Consider the following 18,265-nt stretch of genomic DNA (forward strand, 5'->3'; position numbering starts at 1 on the left):
TGGGCTGTAATGGTTGCTAGCTAGTCTTGTGGAGTATTTGGGTAGGTAGCTTTCAGATTTTGTCTGAAGCAAGCTGTCGTATCGAATGGTTTATATATGTATGAACCCCTCCCGTCGGAGAGGACCGAGAGTTAGAGAGGTATTGAATGTTTCACATCATTTGGTAGTGTGTGACGGCTTTCTTCCTAGCCGAAGAGATGTTGCTATCGTTGCTCTTGAATAGATTTAGAGGGTTGGGACGGTTGTTTCTAGATGGCTCCGAAACTGTGAATATGGCGCTTGTGCCCGGAACCGCAAGGGTGAGTGACGTAGAGGTTGGCTCTATATGAGGTGTTGAGTTTGCAAAGGATGACAGCTTGGATACTAGTTGTAGTGTTACTGTTCTTGTTGTTGACATATCGCTCCCGAAAGATGCGGTAGTTATCGGGTTAGAGGTTAAGCGCAAAATCAGCGACGATTATATGAGCGAGATACCAACCGGCGGTGGCCTAGACGTTGGTTATTGGAGTCCTATAGGGGTTCGACCGATTTTTTCGACCATTAATGATGCGGTAAATGCGGCCTACTACATTAACGGGGAGGCTTGTTAAAGAAACATTGCCATTCTCAATATTTTATAGGCAACTTAAACATATGTATCTTGTGCGTGTTTATATGCTTTGTATGTAGTTCGACGTAGTTCCTGAATATTATTTATTTACTGCTGCTTAGCATCAAATTCCGCTCGTTAGAATACGATACTTTCGCCGGCATGTACGCAGTAGAAGTATTACGCCCAACAATCGTTGTAATACTTGACGCCGTGTTGCGAAGTGTGGTAGTTTTGAAAAGGTGCATACCGTTTCGGAGCCAGGTAGCATACCCCAGAACTCCGAGGTAATCAACAAGCTGTTGGTACCTCAGGGATATATATATCAGCACAGCCTGCCCCTCCTATCAAGGTCTCTAACGCAATAGATGCATTCACATACTGACTCTTATGTTCCTCCACCTGACACTTAAATATCAGGTATATAAGGTATGCAACTGCGACCTTTCACTTCAGGTTTACTAGCCTAGAACAACTTCTATTTCAATCAACGTAACTGGCGTCGCTACGTCACAATCGACAGCTCAAATAAACGTTAACGCGTTATCAGCCTCGCTCATGGACGCCGAAAACTCCTCGAACACGAACGGTCCGGCTAGCGGCACCAAATGTTGGCTCCACTCTACTCAAGACGGCCTTGTTAAGCAGATCAGCTTGTTACAGAAAAGAAAGGGCGATTTCGATGTGGTCGTTATCAATATCAAGGAAGGAGTAGAGAAGTTGAATAAAATGGAGCCTGGAGACGAGATGTGTCAACGTCTCGAAAAATTGGCTGAAATGGCAAAAAGATATATTAGCATGCTAGCCGCTGCTGCTCCATTTCTGATGTGCGACTGCAATAACAGTCAAGACAAAGCTGTGGCAAGACTTTACTTCGGTCAACGAAGTGAATTAAACCAGATAGTCAACGATGCCTACGACGCCTTCTTGCTCCGTTTGAGAAAGATGGATGACATTCCAGATCCATCTATGGAAATAGAGCTTCATCATAGCGATGATGATCGCGAGAGCTTTTCGACTTGTACGGATCTGTTTAGGGGATTGGTATATGAGGTTACCGGAATCTCCCCTGCTAGCTAAACTTCTAGAGCCGTCAAGTCGGCTCTTTCGAAGACAGAAAAGACATCGAGGGCTATATCCCATCAACGAGAAGGAAAGTGCGCGGTCTAAGAACTCGAAAGGGGATATTGCAGCTTCGAATTTGCCAGAAATCAACTGGAACTACTACTAGGGAGGCAGGGAAGGCGCCATGTTTTCGTTAAGCTGCCCGTGGCTAGTTGCAGCTCCCTTGGCACGATTTCGTTTTCCTCGCCGATTAATTAAGCATATTCATTACATTATGAGCATAAAATTGTATCATACGTTCCATAACACCTAATACCAACATTTCATAGTTGTAATACCACAGTGCTGTATCACATCAGTGAATTCAGAAACAAATCCCTAATAAGCATGGGCGCACCTTTTTTGGGGCGAGAAGAGCGAGAGTAAATACTGACAGCCTGCATATCCATGCGCTCTTGTAACTCGAAGCCTAGAACGTCCTACAGGCCATCTGTCGCTTAAGATAGCCAATATCTGTTGACTTGCTTTATTCGATCGCATCATATTAGCTATAGTCTTTGGTATATGCCGCCGAAATATCAAATTTTACATCATGTTCATGGCTGAAAAGTTCGAAAAATGCGGAAACGCCACCTTGGATGCAAGGTGATAATGAGTGTGCATATGCACGCACGTTCATATAGGACGATCTCACGTTCGCCGCGCCTCTCACAGGAGGCATTCCCTTTTTCTTGCTCTGGGCCTCCTTTATGAGGTAATATCACAAAATATATCGATAATGTCTGGGAATACAATACCCTACTATAAGTTAAGTCATTCCATTCATGAAATGGATCAACCAGACCTCCACAGTCACTACAATCTGCAACCTTAGTCTGCGAACTTTCCATTCCACTATTAAGCCTACTCTAAGTACTCCTCCCGGCAAAACGGACGGTTACCTCTGTCAGAAGTTTAAGCCCGCCACCTCTCCCGAGCGATGCCGAATTTCGCAAAGTTGGTTCGTACACCCTATAATTATCGATCCTTCACGCAATTATATAGCCTATTAACTTAGAGTTAACGTTAATATCATATCAATAGTTTCGTTGGGCCCCTCGGAAGGCGGTTAAGCCGCAACTTAGAATCCCTGATCGATCAGATAAAGGCAAGAACGATACGAAGCGATCGTCTACAGCGAATGACGGCAGAGGGTTGATGCATGCCCCCAAGAAGAAGAAAAACAAACAAAAGAAGGACCCCGAGACAAATGCAAGCGAGATATGCGAAGATTGTGGTGGCGACCTATCCGACTGTGACTGCAGCCTGTATGGTTAATTCAATACTCCAAATAAAGTATTCGGATCTAGAGCACTAGCACAAGCGCTTTGGTCGAAACTGTGTTACGGGTGTTGCAGTTTCACTTGCTAGTTCGTTCTGGATAATATTGTATCAGTACAGCAACGAAATAGTTCTGGTTGCAATGGTGTCAAGCGTGTGCGTATTCTCTATACTTATAGAAAGTCCAAATGGTCCGTTATATCCTAAGGCGCAAGACTGGAGAATTTGATATGTATTTATTTGAAAATCCGTTACTCTAATATAGAATTCGAACCCTATCGAAATTGGCCGATTATCACTTGCAGCGAGGAACTGAAGAATTTTGTCTTATCGGATATGGCTATGCTACTGCAATTAATACAATAATATTATGACATACTAGGCGTATGTATACAGGAAAGATAAGTACTCGAAACCGCAGACGAGATATGAGTAATATCTATATGAAATTTCGGACAGGAATTGACAGTTGTGGCCCACCCGGCTGTGCCGGGGACGAGTTGTGGCCATATAACCGGCCATAATTTTTCGACGACCTAAAACGAAAGTGCCGCAGACCCGGTACATAACAGTTCTAAGTCCGACTTAAATGATGAAATTTGACTCGCGGTCATCCACGTAACTTTGGGCGAGCGTTTGGACCGGCGGCATTTGCTCAGTAGCAAATTGTCCTCGAAACCGTCGATATCCCTCATAGCATGCTCGACATTGCGACCTGTTCCGGTGGAGCTTTGGAGCGATATAACCCAAAATCCTTCTGCCAACGGATATATTGCGACCGAAACCCCGAATTTCTGAGCCTATATGCGTGTAACTATGTTAATCGGGAGTTTGCGCTTGGTTGGAAATCTAAGTTCTTACATTTGCTTTGGTGCGGTCAATCCAACCAGGGTACACTTCGTCGAGCTTCGTGTCCGGTAATGTTCCAGCAAATACACCGCGATGGATAATGGGATTATTGACTGGCGACGGAGGTGGCGGCAAATATGAAGTTGTAGTCAAAAGTATTTCATGATGAATAGTCAAATAACTTGATGCAGGCACCTTTTTCATACCACCTAGATCTTTGGTGTTTGTTGCAGCCGAGAGCCATCTTTTTCGTGGGCTGGGTTGAGGTTCCACTGGCATCTTAAGCACAGGCTTAACATCTTTGATAGAGGAAGTACTATTGACGAGGATTCCTTTGGGGCTTTTCGCAGGCTTGCCTAAGCGGGGTCGTTTCGGGAACATGGTGAATACGATTGTATAATGCTGGGTATCCGCGATCAGGTAGGAGGGCCGATGACTTTGAGTAGCATGAACGAGTGTTGGTGCGTGCATATGCAAGAACGCGAGACCGTGAACGAGGACGAGGGTAGTAATTTTCCAGGGGCTGAAAAGTCGGAGAGATGGAAACACTGTATCTCATAATTACTTAGTCTTGGCATATAGCCGTTGGCATTTACGAGTATATCTATTAATTCGGTAATGGGCCAGCTTAATTTCCGCTCGAACTAGCCTCGTATCATTAGTACTGTCTACTATGTTGCACATATCGGCAAGTTTGGCCGTCCGGCGTGAGCGGTATATCACATCGACATATAATCAATTTAGCTCAACTGCAAGATCCCAAATATGACGATATCCGAGAATTTACTCAATTCATGGGGTGCTAGTACTATAGTTTTCATCAAGTTATGAAAAGGACCGAGCACCTGCGAAGAAGTACGCCAGAATGGTAGGAGCCATGATAGTATGCTAGTATGCTAGTGAAGAGTGGAAAAGAGAGTCTAGAATCAATCTAATGATGTAATCGGAATGCCGATGAAACCACTTGGATGCCTTGTTGTATTTCCTTTTTTTTTTTCCTTGTACAGTATGCATATGTACCTATATTTCCAATTTAATTCTAATTCCTAACATCCATTAGAGTCTTCGCCGAGTTGATAACATGAGGCAAGATAAAATTAAAAGAAAATATATGGAGTGAAGAAAGGGGGCTCTCAGGGTAGGCTTAAGCATATGTGCGGTGCGTGTTGCGCTGCAGCAGTTTATATATCGATCATTTACATTCGCTGATGAAGACTGGGTATAAAGGAAAAGTCCTTATACTTTAACCTAAGTTTATCTCGCTCCGTCAATCGTACACATCACCTGCAAATACTTGTCTCGTACCCAGACCTGGTCGTGCAAATACTTGCATATCGAACTTTTTCTTGTCACTAAAAGAAACAATGGCCCAGCAATCGATGCAATCTTGCGAGCAGCCAGCGCTTAAACTGTGGAAGCAGCACGGGCCCTTCCAACTGCACATAAAACTCACTGGGCCGGCTTTATCCATCATGCAGGTTAGCTTGTTCTCTTATACTTTAACCAATAGCGTTGTTCGCCAGTTAACAGAAATAGCATTTCCCTTTCGACAGCGAAGATTTCACTTGGAAGTGGGCCTTATGCCAGTTAGAATGCCTCAGGATGCCCACCCGAATCTGCAGCGATAGCCCGGTTGAGGACGACACCATCAATATTGCCAACTGCTGGCAACCTTTTACGTCTTACAACTGGATCTTCACAATTCACCAGAAGATCGACTTTCCCGACGGAACCCAGGACAGCGGGGAGCTCAGCGGTATTGGTGAATTTTCTTTCTTACCGATAAGCCAATTGTAGCCAATTTTTGATCCAGTTTCTCGGAGAGTCGATGTCGGCATAAACTCATCAGCCTATAGTAGGCTAATTTACCCAAGGCCGAGCGGGTCAAGCACTCGTACATGTATATAGTCTTCCTCTAATAAACTCGAAATATCTATCTATTTACAATATGAATTCAAAGCGCAAACCCCCATCTAAAATCAATAGCATACCATGCTACTAACTGTAATGCTAGTAGAGCCCGAATATTTCATCGGGTTTAAACGGTGGAATGAGCGAAATATTACATATAATGTAGATACTAATATATTAAAGCGGTTGCGGGCTCGGTAAGAAGGCCATGGCCGTGGATAGTCTTGCTTAACGGGGGTTCAAAAAAAAACATAGGAAAATTAGAAATGGGCTTGAGCTTAGGCTCGAGAGAGATATCGACTGGCATCGGGAATCGAGACGCACATGTGCCACCGTGCATCCGAAATTTTCGCAAAACCTAAGCATGAGGCGATCCTGCGTTGTTGCCACCACACGCTTGCGTCCACCGAGAAAAGTCCAGCCTCTCAACAAATTCGCAGGCAGACTTTTGGGTGTACGCATACTCCTCTAATATCTCGGACTCCCCAAACTCCGAGGATCCCTCACAACCAACGAAGCTATGGTTTTTTTTATTGATCTGGATCTTAGACCACATAGTAACTGTAGCCGGTGGATTTCGCTTTCGAGATATATCATCTTGCAATCGGTCAACCGCGGTGCGAGTATCTGAGAATGGCAGTTGCCCTGACGAATTTGTTGTAATGTGGGAGGTATTGCCAGGGACAAGCGGACGGTTTGATCCTTTGATCGATGTATATCGTGGGTTCGGTTGAGATTTAATCAGAATCAGCATTTCATCGTCAGGGAGAGTACTGGAGTCTACTCTTTTGTGGCTTTTTACGATGTTTGTAGGAGTATTCGGTCCCATCATAATCTAAAGTATAATAATAGTAATCAAAATAGCAGAGATGAAAGAATTTGGGTTTGAGCTGTGATGCGGATTGTATAGACCGGACGGCCATCTAGGACTCGGTCCGCCCTCTTTAAATACCTTCGTTATTTATCAAGCATTAAAATGTTCTCTAAAGAGTTTCAGGGTTTCGTTTTGCATTTTATCATTATGCACTACGCAGCGTTGGATGAAGTGTCTTTCGGTGTCCCTTATGGGTCACGGTCCAGACATCTTGATAGCAGAACTATACAGGCGGGGATACACACGTGCACCCACCTTCCAAATATGCTCATGCTTCTATTGAGTACCCATCATCCAGCGCGCACGTGTGGGTTACCTTCGTGCTCCAAAATAAAGTAAAAGCGCATAATCAAGAAGTTTCCGTAAGCGCCGATGCGGTAGATCTGTAACAGCTATGGTATAGTATAATATATGAGAAATAGAAGCATATTACATTGTCTACACCGTGTAGACTGGACCCGTTTTGCTTTAGCTCAATCAAGTTCGAAGCTACGATTTTGTGTTGTGGTGTTGGAAGCTGCTATGTCGTACAAAATGATTTGTGGAATCGAATCAAGGTGTCAATAAGACAGGAATTCAGGAAAAATATCTCTCAGCGGGGAATGGGGGCGTTGTGCACGTTGCCTAGTATGTGAACCCCAATCGAATATTGAAACGTCCGAAACCGGTGGCGTAAATTTATCTCAACTTAGGAAACTTGTGATACCCCAACCATCTTTTTTTGGGTGCCGCACATACATAGTACTCCTACTATCCTCATACGAGGTTACTGGAGTTCTCCACGCTTTGAAACACTTTCGAAAGCTCATTGGTAGTATGCGCAAATTTAAACAAGGATTCCTCAATTTCAAGAATTGGATGGTACCAGATTGAGAAAACACAAGCGAGTTTAATAGGTGTATCTCTTCTCCCCCTCTCGGCCATGCAAGGTATATACTGGAGAACCAAATTGCCGTTGAGATAATAGCTGTAACATTGCGGTGTGTAATGGTTTCCTGACCGTATGGATGCATGAGACGAAAAGTAGAGTTAATACTTACGTAAGAGTATGAAGTAATAGGGGAGCGCTACACCATTTTTGATATTACAGTGGGATATATCCTATAGACTAACCAAGTATTCTCAAAACAAAATATTGTGCAGTTGGGTTTGATCCGAATGATAGACAGCGCTGCAGCTATCAAAGCAGGAGCTCGGGCTTTATCGAAAGCCGATATTGGGACTTCAAAGAAACAGAATCTGCATGGATGTAGTGTCATTTGAATAAAACACGCGATGGTATGCATATGCATGTCGGCGTTGGCAACCTGTGGCATCATCTCTCTCGCCGGCAGCAATCGATCTTCAGGGATAGGTACCTAGTCGCCGGTCCTTGCGGCATCTGGGTACGAGGCCAGTACCCAGCTAGTTTGATAGATCTTATCAACAATACCACACAAGGCATTTTCAAAATGAATGTGTACAGAAACTCCTCCTTTGCTCGTCGTAATCGATCTTTAACAACATCACGGGCACATATTCGCCATCGTAGCCAGGGAAGCCTATGGGCCTAGCTCAGCCGCAGAGTCGACATCACCATTGCTATAGAGTTCTCTATGTCTTTTTCCGCCACCAGTAAACTGGGTGAAAGGGTAGCCCAAGACCAATATACCCAAATGACCGATGATCAAACGTATGAACAAGAAGAAACTGCTGCGAAAATTCTATCAACTATACGACATAGAGCCCCCTCTTATGTTTCTCCAACCGCCTGTCTCGCCCCTTCGACATACGAGGAAGAGCTTTACGCATACTACCCAAAAATAGATAAACAGATCAGCATCCCAGAACTCCAGGAAAAATTGGGAATATCCACAGATCCAGATGACCGGAAGAAAGCGAAATGGAAAAACCTTCGTGTATGTACCCCAATATTTGGCAGGAATGATAATATTCGAATATTGATCAACCTTTCATCAGGATCTTGTGGAGCGCCTATCATTGAAATTTGATTTCGAAGACAAAGGCGTAACCAATAGGGCCAAAATTACCCAGGCTATTGCAGAATCACCTGCCTGGAATGATTGTAACCCGATATCACTAACGGCAGCCTTCACGGAAGTTCTCATCTACAAATACCAGCGGAACGAACGTAGGAAGAATACTCCACGAGAATAGGAGCTTGGGTAGCCCAAGGCTTCTGCCTAGACACTCAAGTATGCAAGAGTGGTTTCATCGGCGGTGTAAGGGGTGCTGGGGGCGCTGGGGGCGCTGGGAAATCCGGGAAAGCTGGGAAGGCCGGGAAATCCGGGAAAGCTGGGAAAGTTGGGAGGGCCTGGGAGTGTAATTGGAAAGGTAGCGGAATGATCCATTTGAATATTAAAAGCCCATATATGTCAACTATTTCTCATTAATCCAGTCAAATTTCCATACTTACACATATCTACCCCTCCACGATTGCTCCCGCTGTTGGTCTGTATCTTATCAGCAGTATCTATCAATTTGATCGCTACCATATACCTTTTGTATAAGTCCTAAAATGGGGCGTCCAGCGCTTACCACCGAGTTTGTAGCTGCTGCAGCTACGATCCTTCGCCACTCTCGCATCCGTCGCTTTGCTAGAGATGCGTTCGCTTTCCTACAGAGGGTCCCCAGAGCTCTTAGCCCGCAAACTATTGAAAAAATACAGACTCACGAGACCATGAGCCCAGCAAGCTTCGACCGACAGGAGATAAAAAGTATTCTGAAGCCTCTCACAGAATGTCAGCAATGCAACCCTCTTTCCATGGATGAAAAAGGCCTTCTCGCTCGAATACGGCACGACTACGTACCGAACTCGCTCGAAAATTCCCTTGCAGAAGCGCTTAGAGTGCGCAGTCGAAGGCACCAAGAGTCCAAATTGAGCGTTAAGCTGTCTCCCCACTTTTTCACAGTTACGGATCCGGTGATACACTTCGAGTTTATGGCTGTTGTTATCACAGAATTCCCCGACCTGTTTAACTGCCAAAAGCACCGTCATTGTGGGCTAAATTACTTTCGCAAAATTGGCTGGAGACCGAGTGCGCCTGAGGAAATAATATTAGAAATGTTTGCGAATGCGGCCATGGAGTATGTTCAACGATATAACTATTGCGGGCAACAGCTTGTCGACACAGAAGAGCCTGAACTACACAGGGAAAGAGTTAAGTTTATCGTATTTTAGTGTTTTCTCAGTCGCATTGAAACGGTATCAAATCGAATTTTTGTATATTATTCTCCAATATTTGTGTAAATTTACAACTTAAATACTTATTTAATCTCGGCGTCATTCCTTTGCTCTATCTGCGTCCAAAATCCAGCCCTTAATCCAAAGTGCTATGGCGCCAATCGCGGAGAGACTTAGCCTCGGACCCTGTGGTCCATCGATCAATCGCAACGGAACGTCAGAAATGAAGTTGGAAGGCCTTGAGGCAGTTGATGGCCGACTGGATTGGACTTACCCGCTACACCCAATCACAGGATTCAGTTGAGAACTTCTCAAGCCGGTCAGCTGTGTCTATACATGTACGTCCATACAAATGTACAAAAGGCTCACTTACGTTCGTCAATACCAAGATGGCTCTTTTTTTCAGCTCGTTCCCGCTTTAAATTAATTGATTCGGCACCCTCACTACTGGCGGACTGAGCTGATGGCGCTGAAGAAAGGGAAAGTGAGCTGGAACCTCGTGACCAGGGTGAGCTATCTAATGGATGCGGTGCAGGATCTTCGGACCAGTCTGGCAGCTTCTCCCAGCTTCTCATAACTAAGCCCCCAAGCCATACAAATAACCACTTATCTTCACTTGCGGACTCAAGCATATCAAACAGAACCTGACGAAAACCTTGACTAATATTAATATAACGAAGATTGTTAACAAATTTATTATAAATTTTATTTTTTAAAACTTCGCTCTGGTGATTAAATCCTTTTACAACAGGCTCAAACTCGGATCTGTGTTCTAGGAGCGGGCCCTCGCAACAGGTCTGCTATCTTAGTTAGCACAAGAGAGTTCGGAAGGAATGTAACTACTACGAACCCTGAAAATTTTCACAACGGCTGACATTTTGATATGCTTCCAGTTACCCGTCCTGGATAGATAATAGTCCACTTCAAATGCTTCTTGGATTACGGGTTGTGAGAGGCTATGTTTTAACGTTTTCGGTTTTGGGATATAAGGCGGCTTCTGCCGCTGGGCTCTTGACGGCCCAGGTTCCGATCCGTGCTGCGCGGGCCCAGGAGTGGTGGACATTGCTCGATTCGATCGCGGGTCGAGTCTCGCGATCTCGAAGCAGTCTGGTATTTCTTGTGCCCAACCAACCCCACTTGATTATGATCAAAGCTGATTTTATGTGGTGGTTGCATTAGTCTTGGCGTGAAAAAACACACTTCATACATGCTACTTATTTCATCCCTCCGCTCTACATGTACGTGTAGCTGAAGTATATGTACTTCATGCATGAATGCATATCCCTGTCGGCTTCAAATCCACAGCTCCCTCGTTATACCCCTGTCAGGTACCTCTCTATTCACTCTCACAACTGGGGTGGTCGCTAGCCAAAGAAACATTGCAATTTGTAGCCAATTACGTATCACGGCAATTGCAAGGCGAACGGGGAAAAAGAAAAATCGTCACCTAGCTCGTCCAGTCCAGGCAACCGAATTTCTAATTTACATTAACAATATACCAGGTCATCCGCACTTTTCTAACATTTGAGCGTCCAGTTTGGAGCTGACCGCAAGGGCCACTCGGCGACTGTTCTCGCTATGCATGGCCGTGTGGAGTCGACCTCCAACACGTTGGCCTCCTGGCCATGGCTATACCGCAAACCGCACCACCGCTTCAAATGATAATTTATAGGCGAGGTAGCATGTCCCATCCACTTGAATTTGCGTATTTGAGTATTCATTATTTATCCAACCAACCAGATATTCATATAGATTATCATCTTCATCTTCATCTTCATCGTTATATTATCATTATGGGTCTGTCAATATGGCTCAGAAACTTGGTCCAAGGATTCTGCACCATCTTGAAACGTCCAGAAACTAAATTTGAAGCTCCTCTATCTGGTTGTGGACCTTCAACGCAAACACAAACGCAAACGCAAATGCAAACGCAAAAGCGAGCACATATGCAAGCGAATGCATCTGCAGTCCCACCCTTGCAATTGCTATCTTCACCAGCCCGAGCAGTATCTATTCCTGCCTCACCAAAGCGTCTGACCAAACCCAATGACTGGCTCCCTCAGCTGTCAGTCAACCCCAAGGAACGGCTACTGTATCCACTGCCAGACACTTCACCAAAGCCTCCCCCAAACACACCAACCGAGAACAGCAAGTTCAACTTGGGGGTCTTCGACTTATTCCCACGCCCACCAACCCAGAAGGTTGTACATAAACAGGCAGTGAACCCGCACGCTGCACTTCAAGAAACCCTTCAATGCCTACAAGTACGGGATCCGCCCTTCACCAGTATTCAATACACCTCAGTACGACGAGGACGAAGTCAACATACTATCGAAGCAAGCCAACCCCAGGTCATCTCGGACATGGCGAAGCAATCGCAGGCCTCCAAAGTCCGGAGAGGGTTGAATAAGATACCCAGGATGGCGGATCAGAAACATCAGGGTTGTATGCTGCGTTAACTTTCCGATCGTTGCGACTTCGAGCAAGTGCTAATTGAATTATAATAGCCATTAGTTGTGAAGGAGACCATAGGTCGCGATCCCCTATTGATAATAGAGCTGCAAGACCTGAATCCGGTACCATCCCGGTTGACCAACTTCCGAAACTAATCACGAAACACTGGGAGTGTGAAAAGGGAGGCCGTGTAGAGGAGCTTCGTCGTGTGAGCGAAGGACAGCGGGCTCCGAACTCAACAATGAATGCTGCTTTGCCTTCACCCGAAGTCTATCGCCTAAGCCCTCGCATTCGAAAATCATCGTTCGAGACTCTGTCTACTTCCTCATCGTTGAAAACCCAGAATGTTCCCGAGGAAACCCAGATCGAGTCGTCATATACGATGGATGGCGTGGTTGACAACACTTGCGACAGTATTCACCCAAGGACACCGAGAACTGTCATTGCCCCGACGTTTGCCGCAGCGATGTTCACTGATATTCATACTTGATCTTATCGTGTACCTTCTATTCAATTTTCTCTGTATATAGCCTTCTAAATCTAAATAAATTTATCAATACCTACACTTCTTGCCTCAACGCAGCGCCGCCCTCGTGGGCATAAATATTACCACAAAGTAGTAAGCGACCGTCCGGACTATTCCCGTGGCCACACTACATGGACCGAAAAGCCCGTTTCAATCGACTATTCTAACTAGGACCCCAACTCTAGCATTTCCGTTAGATAACTGGAATAGCCTGAGCTTACGGCAATGCCGATGTTAAGCACACTCTTGGCATATGGGATCTCGACAGCCTAGTTTAAGATGAGGTGTGTGCATCGCCGATATCGTAATTGAAATCTCGAAATAGACCGACTCGATCACTCGCCGTATATCACTTGAATTTCCATATAGGCCGGTAAATCTTATTTATTGCCCTAGCCGGGGAAGCTAGTCGGATATACGCCTCGGTACTTCTGGTTCGCTTTCGTGGCGGTTCGGATCATCTATTGCCAATGTTTCCCGGGCTGCAGGGCTGCCGAATATATATTAATACCAGCCTTGAAGAGGTGGAGGCCGCCCTCTATCCACCTGGCACCCAAAACCTCAAACCCAGCTATCTTTAACACCCCCAGTCCCATTTACGACGGCCCTCTTACAAAGCCCTCTCAGTGCCCAAGCTAGAACAGCGACTTACACAATGTCCAAAGCACCGTCACCCGCCCGCATATATGGTCACGCAGAATTCGATGGCAGGACGCACAAGGTGACAACCGAAATTAGTGGAGTTAGCCTTGACAAAATCCTTAAGTGCCTTGTACAGGTATGGCCCAACATGCAGCGGGTTCCTAAAGTCACGCCAGAAGCTTGAACGTAGCTAACGATATCGTAGCCCTTTTTGGGGACGCAAAACCTTACAGCATGGTCGTTCATTCGTGCAAAAGAAATCGGTACTCGATGGGAGTCGAATGATGCAGAAACCTTTACGTGGCGCTTTATTCCATTGTCCCACGGTGGAATGCTATCAGTCATCGAATACTATATCATCACGGAGATCGAACCGACTAGCGCCGACGATATTGGGGACAAGGATTGGAAAATATCCAGCGAATATTTACAGGGAGGAGGTGATGCTTTTGATCAACGCCTGTATGAGCTGCTGAATGGACAAAAATAAAAACAGGACGCTAGATAGGGTCCAGATAATAGTACATGGATAACTTGATAGTTCTAGACCTTGGCCTATTAAACTGGCTGTGTAGTTACAAATGTATTTCTTGCCCATACTCTGTGGAGTTGGGCTGGCACCGCGATCAAGACAAGTTCATACTGCCCCTTACTCCTTGATGTAATACGCCATACATATCTGTGACGTCTAGATTCCTCGCGGGCCACGATCATCGTACGGACCTAGACGTATAAGACAGCGGCTGGATGCGAGGGACACTTTGCCGTCTCAGCTGACCTTGATCTTTCAGAGAGCCCGTCTCGCCCAATCTTGTAACTAGCTGCGTAAAATTAAATGGGAGGCTTGAAAGCTTTTGAGAGTGAGCCAAATCCGGGCGTGGTTAGAACACCTAGACCCTAGTCGCCCGCTCATTATCAAAAAATCTACTTCGAGACGTTACACCCATAACTTATTAAATCGGATGCATAGCCCAGATCCCTTCAAGTTGGTTAACCCAAGAGGACTAAGATACTAGTGAATCTACTAAAGTTACCGAAACCGCACCTTCTTGTCAGGACAAATCCAATACAGAGAACCATAATGCTAGCACCGACGAGCCTAGGGAGAAAGAAACGGAACTCAACCTGCAGCCTAGAAAACGAGCCTAAGCGCCAGAGAATACGGAAAAATGAATCTGATGTTTCCAAGTTATTACACACTACTTGTGAGTATCCAGCCAAACCGATCTGCTGTACCCCAAATGATTCTTAGTCCTCGACTTAATTTTCTCGAAATTGTAGATAATAGTACTGTTAATTTGAGCCTACCAAAAATATCTATCGAGCCCGAGCTCACGATCCAAGGAGGTACTACGGGCCACAAAACGACGATTTGGCCCTCTGACGGGAATTTCTTGATATCTGCCAAGAGTAGCGAGGAGTTGGAGATGCATCGGGAGAACCACACGAAGGAGCAAGTAGCGTCGATCTCTATTGTGGCACTTGGAGGCTTTGTTGAGGAACAAGACCCCCTCGACTTTGAGATTCCGGTCTCTAATGGACTTAGCCACCACTTAGTTTCGTCTTTTCAATCAATGGTGATAGAAGTAGGAGACATAGACTCACTGTTAAGTCTAGGGGTTTTTTTTGCCACTATTGAACGTAGGAACAAGCAGGGCTGTCGCCATATTTAGGTTAACATGATAGAAATGTACTCTTAAAAATCAGGGCCTTTCCTGGCCGGCTATCATGCGTATTTAGGCAAATTTGAATGTTTATCTAGCGGGACCAACCGCGGAGCGATGCAACTAGCCGACCGGCGCAAATGGAAAATATATGAAATAGTATTAACTACATAGCATCTTGAGCTCCTCCCTTACATGAGGAGTGATGAAAACGCAAGCTGGAATTATTTTTAAAAACCATATTACACTTCCAACATGATATGAAGCCGAAAATTGGCGCGTACAGTGGCCCAAGCATTCTGCAGCTACCCATATGAGCAAATATTATATCCAATCTACCTTCAACATCCTCAATTTCAGAACTCACGGTCCTGTTTAGAATCTGATTGCGACAATGCCTGCAACGGCCGGTTTTTTGTAACCTTTCCAGCAACTTCCTACCCCTACAATTAGCTACAAGTTCCCCAGGCTGGAATTTGTGAAAGGTTCGTTCATGATCCTCAAGTGTAGCAGACTTTACAAACGACCTAAAGCAACTCCGACATACCCATGATTTAGTGGTTCCCACGGGTGAACTTCTGTGTGGGTTTGGCACTGCGAGACCAGTGGTTCCCAGCTCCAACTGTGGTTTAAGGTTCCTGTCTTGGGCCCCGCCTTGGGCCCCGCCTTGGGCCCCGGCTAGGAAAAAACCTTGACACAATAACATGTAACACGTGACCACATATTGCGAAAACCAAACTTTGCCGTGAAGGGGTAGTATCCGTTTCTGAGCAACCAAACTCCCAACTAGCTCTGGCAGGGTGCTCCACGTCTCGAAGGGCTCCTTCGGGGAGCAAGTGTCGATTGTCGGTTCATCCGGGTAAAATTCGCACATATACGCGTCAATAATTCTATGAACATTGTCATAGATGTATGTCTCACGGCTTTGGCCGGTACACATCCGCCGGAAAAAAACAGAGGCCTGAAGGATATCTCGCCTATTAGGAGCCGGTTGTGCGTCTTTTCCTCGAATTATATATCTGATAGTATCAGATAATCCGTCGACTAAATCCCATTTCCATTTCATGCAACTGCCCAACAGTTCGTAAAACAACCAGCGATACTGAGAATAAACTTGCGAGTTGATATTCCCCAACCCATGTACCCCGAAGCAAATCTCGGAGTGCCGCTCTCTGGGAACACCAAATGGTAAAAGGCCATGGCAAGCGCTACACATTTCTGGCCAGTATCGATAAAAATGAGCGTCTTGATCATGAGACTGCTTCCAGTGCTGTCTTAGCGAATGTTCTGAGAGCGTCTGGTTATTGCAAAGGGCGCAAATAAAACGTTTTAGTCGGTTTCGGTTGAGAAACTGGCTGCTGTGACTAGATAGGCTGGAATGGGATACTGAAATAGCATCTGAGAGGTTGTTTTCCATTCTTAAATCAGTATAACCGGGACTTCGTGTACGTGTAGTGACGTTAGGTATGTTTCCGATGAGACTTCGCTCGGATAACCTACAACACCACTGAAGATACTCTTGTGTCCAGTTCAAAATATTTTGCGACAGGACCCCTCCCATGTCGTAAACTTGGATGGTAGCGTCAGCTATGTTGACCAGGAGGTACATATCTGTCGCCGACAAAGGTTCCTTGATGCCACCCCGCAAGCGAATGTCGTCGAACAGAACTGGCTCTTCTACTTGGAACTTCTTTTTGATATATGCGCAAATTTCCTGGGCAATTTGCCCATAAATTGGTGTCTCAGGGTTGCTGCTGAGTATGATTGAGAAATGGAGTTTGAAGAGCATATGGCATTGTTGGATTCCAATCGGTACGTAAGAAGGATTAGAAGGAGAATCTTCCAAAATCTTCCAGAGCGCTGCTAAGGGCTCCCCTTCTCGAATTAAAATTGACGATGCGGAACAAAAAGCGTTAAAGAATGCCTGCCGTTCTATGGGGTCCATCTTAGACTGGGGAGTGGGAGCCGCAAATGTACTTGCTCGAGGGTCTATGGAGCCTGACAGAGCGAATCATAACAGAAAATATTAATATCAACGGAATAGACTTTCAACACGTTTGCAGTGCGGTGCTGTTTTGCACAGTTTCTCACCATCTCAGCCTACGCCCTCATCAAATATATATACATAGTGCTATATATAATTGAAGGGGTCTGCCTACCTGATTCACGAAACAGATACCCATGTGTTATGCGTATACCACCATTTAATTTAAGGATGGCAAGGCGCGAAGAATAGGTTTCGCGACCCTGAAGCCGCGGCTAGATTGGAGGCAGGCGTCACCACAGACGACAGCAATTAGAAAATGCGATCAGGAACGATATATGATAGTCGGCTGGGCCGGAGCTGAGTAGCTGGTGGTATGATTATTTTCTACACGATATTCGACCATGGCTAAGAATAGAATACGCGACATAAGAACCCCCCTTCCACTCTACGCTTTAATACCGGCTGTTTTCTTCAAGAGTAATCTACAATTGTGATCATGTGAGAGCACGTTGAAATTGTCTCGGAATCCGGGACGAGAACGGTATTACTCGATTTAATTTACTGGCTATCATGATGCATGATAAGTGTGTTTGTCAAATAATCTTGAGGTAGTTTTGTCTCGCACCCAGACGTCGCAAGAGCTGGTGAAGGTAGCCTCATGGTATGATCACTTCCCTAGGCCCGCGTTTGACGAGGTAAAATTAGCCGGAGATGACTGAAGCCGTGAAATATTAAATATATTAATATCGAAGTTGGGCCTATAGTTAAGCTAAGCTAAGGATCTCAGCCTCAAATTCACATATCGAGGCGAGATGCCGAAGGCGAGTATGTGGATCAATTCCATCTGGTGGCCTAACCATATTGATACATCTCCTGGACGCCGATTCGTAGTTTTAGCTTCTGGGCCGCCCCATTACAACCAATCCGGCTGCAGGCGCATGATATGCTGCAGCGATGCATGCAGTCGATCGAATCGATATTATATCGATGTACATGTACATGTAACGTCCGTCGAGCGCGAGCCGTCTCTCGACCTCGACTCTCCAGCCAATCACACTGCAATTTTGTGTTGCAGCTGATCTACCCCACTCGACTCCAAAACTTGCACAGCGCACCATTCCCCGCTGAGAGGTATTTTTCCTGATTTCCTGTCTTATCGACACCTTGATTCCACAACGGCACAACGTGTACAACTCAGTT

The 18,265-nt window shown here is 45.4% G+C and overlaps 10 protein-coding genes across 10 annotated transcripts; 6 read left to right on the forward strand and 4 right to left on the reverse strand.

The window, feature by feature from the left end:
• Window positions 1–272: 272 nt before the first annotated feature.
• On the forward strand, window positions 273–590 carry AOL_s00088g32 (uncharacterized protein; the record flags this gene model as incomplete). The annotated part of the gene is made up of 2 exons (XM_011125729.1): window positions 273–299; window positions 348–590. The coding sequence occupies 2 exons, from the start codon at window positions 273–275 to the stop codon at window positions 588–590; spliced, it is 270 nt and encodes an 89-aa protein (XP_011124031.1).
• A 557-nt stretch (window positions 591–1,147) lies between these two features.
• On the forward strand, window positions 1,148–1,669 carry AOL_s00088g33 (uncharacterized protein; the record flags this gene model as incomplete). Its single annotated transcript, XM_011125730.1, has 1 exon — window positions 1,148–1,669. The coding sequence occupies one exon, from the start codon at window positions 1,148–1,150 to the stop codon at window positions 1,667–1,669; it is 522 nt and encodes a 173-aa protein (XP_011124032.1).
• Window positions 1,670–3,510: 1,841 nt separating this feature from the next.
• On the reverse strand, window positions 3,511–4,204 carry AOL_s00088g34 (uncharacterized protein; the record flags this gene model as incomplete). Its single annotated transcript, XM_011125731.1, has 2 exons — window positions 3,511–3,774; window positions 3,836–4,204. 2 exons carry the CDS (start codon window positions 4,202–4,204, stop codon window positions 3,511–3,513), a joined length of 633 nt encoding a protein of 210 aa, XP_011124033.1.
• A 1,888-nt stretch (window positions 4,205–6,092) lies between these two features.
• AOL_s00088g35 (uncharacterized protein) lies at window positions 6,093–6,563 on the reverse strand (the record flags this gene model as incomplete). The annotated part of the gene is made up of 1 exon (XM_011125732.1): window positions 6,093–6,563. One exon carries the CDS (start codon window positions 6,561–6,563, stop codon window positions 6,093–6,095), a length of 471 nt encoding a protein of 156 aa, XP_011124034.1.
• A 1,700-nt stretch (window positions 6,564–8,263) lies between these two features.
• Window positions 8,264–8,765, forward strand: AOL_s00088g36 (uncharacterized protein; the record flags this gene model as incomplete). Its single annotated transcript, XM_011125733.1, has 2 exons — window positions 8,264–8,506; window positions 8,568–8,765. The coding sequence occupies 2 exons, from the start codon at window positions 8,264–8,266 to the stop codon at window positions 8,763–8,765; spliced, it is 441 nt and encodes a 146-aa protein (XP_011124035.1).
• A 361-nt stretch (window positions 8,766–9,126) lies between these two features.
• Window positions 9,127–9,789, forward strand: AOL_s00088g37 (uncharacterized protein; the record flags this gene model as incomplete). Its single annotated transcript, XM_011125734.1, has 1 exon — window positions 9,127–9,789. The coding sequence occupies one exon, from the start codon at window positions 9,127–9,129 to the stop codon at window positions 9,787–9,789; it is 663 nt and encodes a 220-aa protein (XP_011124036.1).
• Window positions 9,790–10,157: 368 nt separating this feature from the next.
• AOL_s00088g38 (uncharacterized protein) lies at window positions 10,158–10,855 on the reverse strand (the record flags this gene model as incomplete). Its single annotated transcript, XM_011125735.1, has 2 exons — window positions 10,158–10,436; window positions 10,643–10,855. 2 exons carry the CDS (start codon window positions 10,853–10,855, stop codon window positions 10,158–10,160), a joined length of 492 nt encoding a protein of 163 aa, XP_011124037.1.
• A 730-nt stretch (window positions 10,856–11,585) lies between these two features.
• On the forward strand, window positions 11,586–12,736 carry AOL_s00088g39 (uncharacterized protein; the record flags this gene model as incomplete). The annotated part of the gene is made up of 2 exons (XM_011125736.1): window positions 11,586–12,237; window positions 12,300–12,736. The coding sequence occupies 2 exons, from the start codon at window positions 11,586–11,588 to the stop codon at window positions 12,734–12,736; spliced, it is 1,089 nt and encodes a 362-aa protein (XP_011124038.1).
• A 691-nt stretch (window positions 12,737–13,427) lies between these two features.
• AOL_s00088g40 (uncharacterized protein) lies at window positions 13,428–13,904 on the forward strand (the record flags this gene model as incomplete). Its single annotated transcript, XM_011125737.1, has 2 exons — window positions 13,428–13,550; window positions 13,620–13,904. The coding sequence occupies 2 exons, from the start codon at window positions 13,428–13,430 to the stop codon at window positions 13,902–13,904; spliced, it is 408 nt and encodes a 135-aa protein (XP_011124039.1).
• A 1,530-nt stretch (window positions 13,905–15,434) lies between these two features.
• On the reverse strand, window positions 15,435–17,023 carry AOL_s00088g41 (uncharacterized protein; the record flags this gene model as incomplete). Its single annotated transcript, XM_011125738.1, has 2 exons — window positions 15,435–15,515; window positions 15,626–17,023. The coding sequence occupies 2 exons, from the start codon at window positions 17,021–17,023 to the stop codon at window positions 15,435–15,437; spliced, it is 1,479 nt and encodes a 492-aa protein (XP_011124040.1).
• Between the last annotated feature and the right edge of the window lie 1,242 nt (window positions 17,024–18,265).

This window comes from Orbilia oligospora (genome assembly GCF_000225545.1).
Source record: "Orbilia oligospora ATCC 24927 unplaced genomic scaffold scaffold00088, whole genome shotgun sequence".
Taxonomy (NCBI): Eukaryota; Fungi; Ascomycota; class Orbiliomycetes; order Orbiliales; family Orbiliaceae; genus Orbilia; species Orbilia oligospora.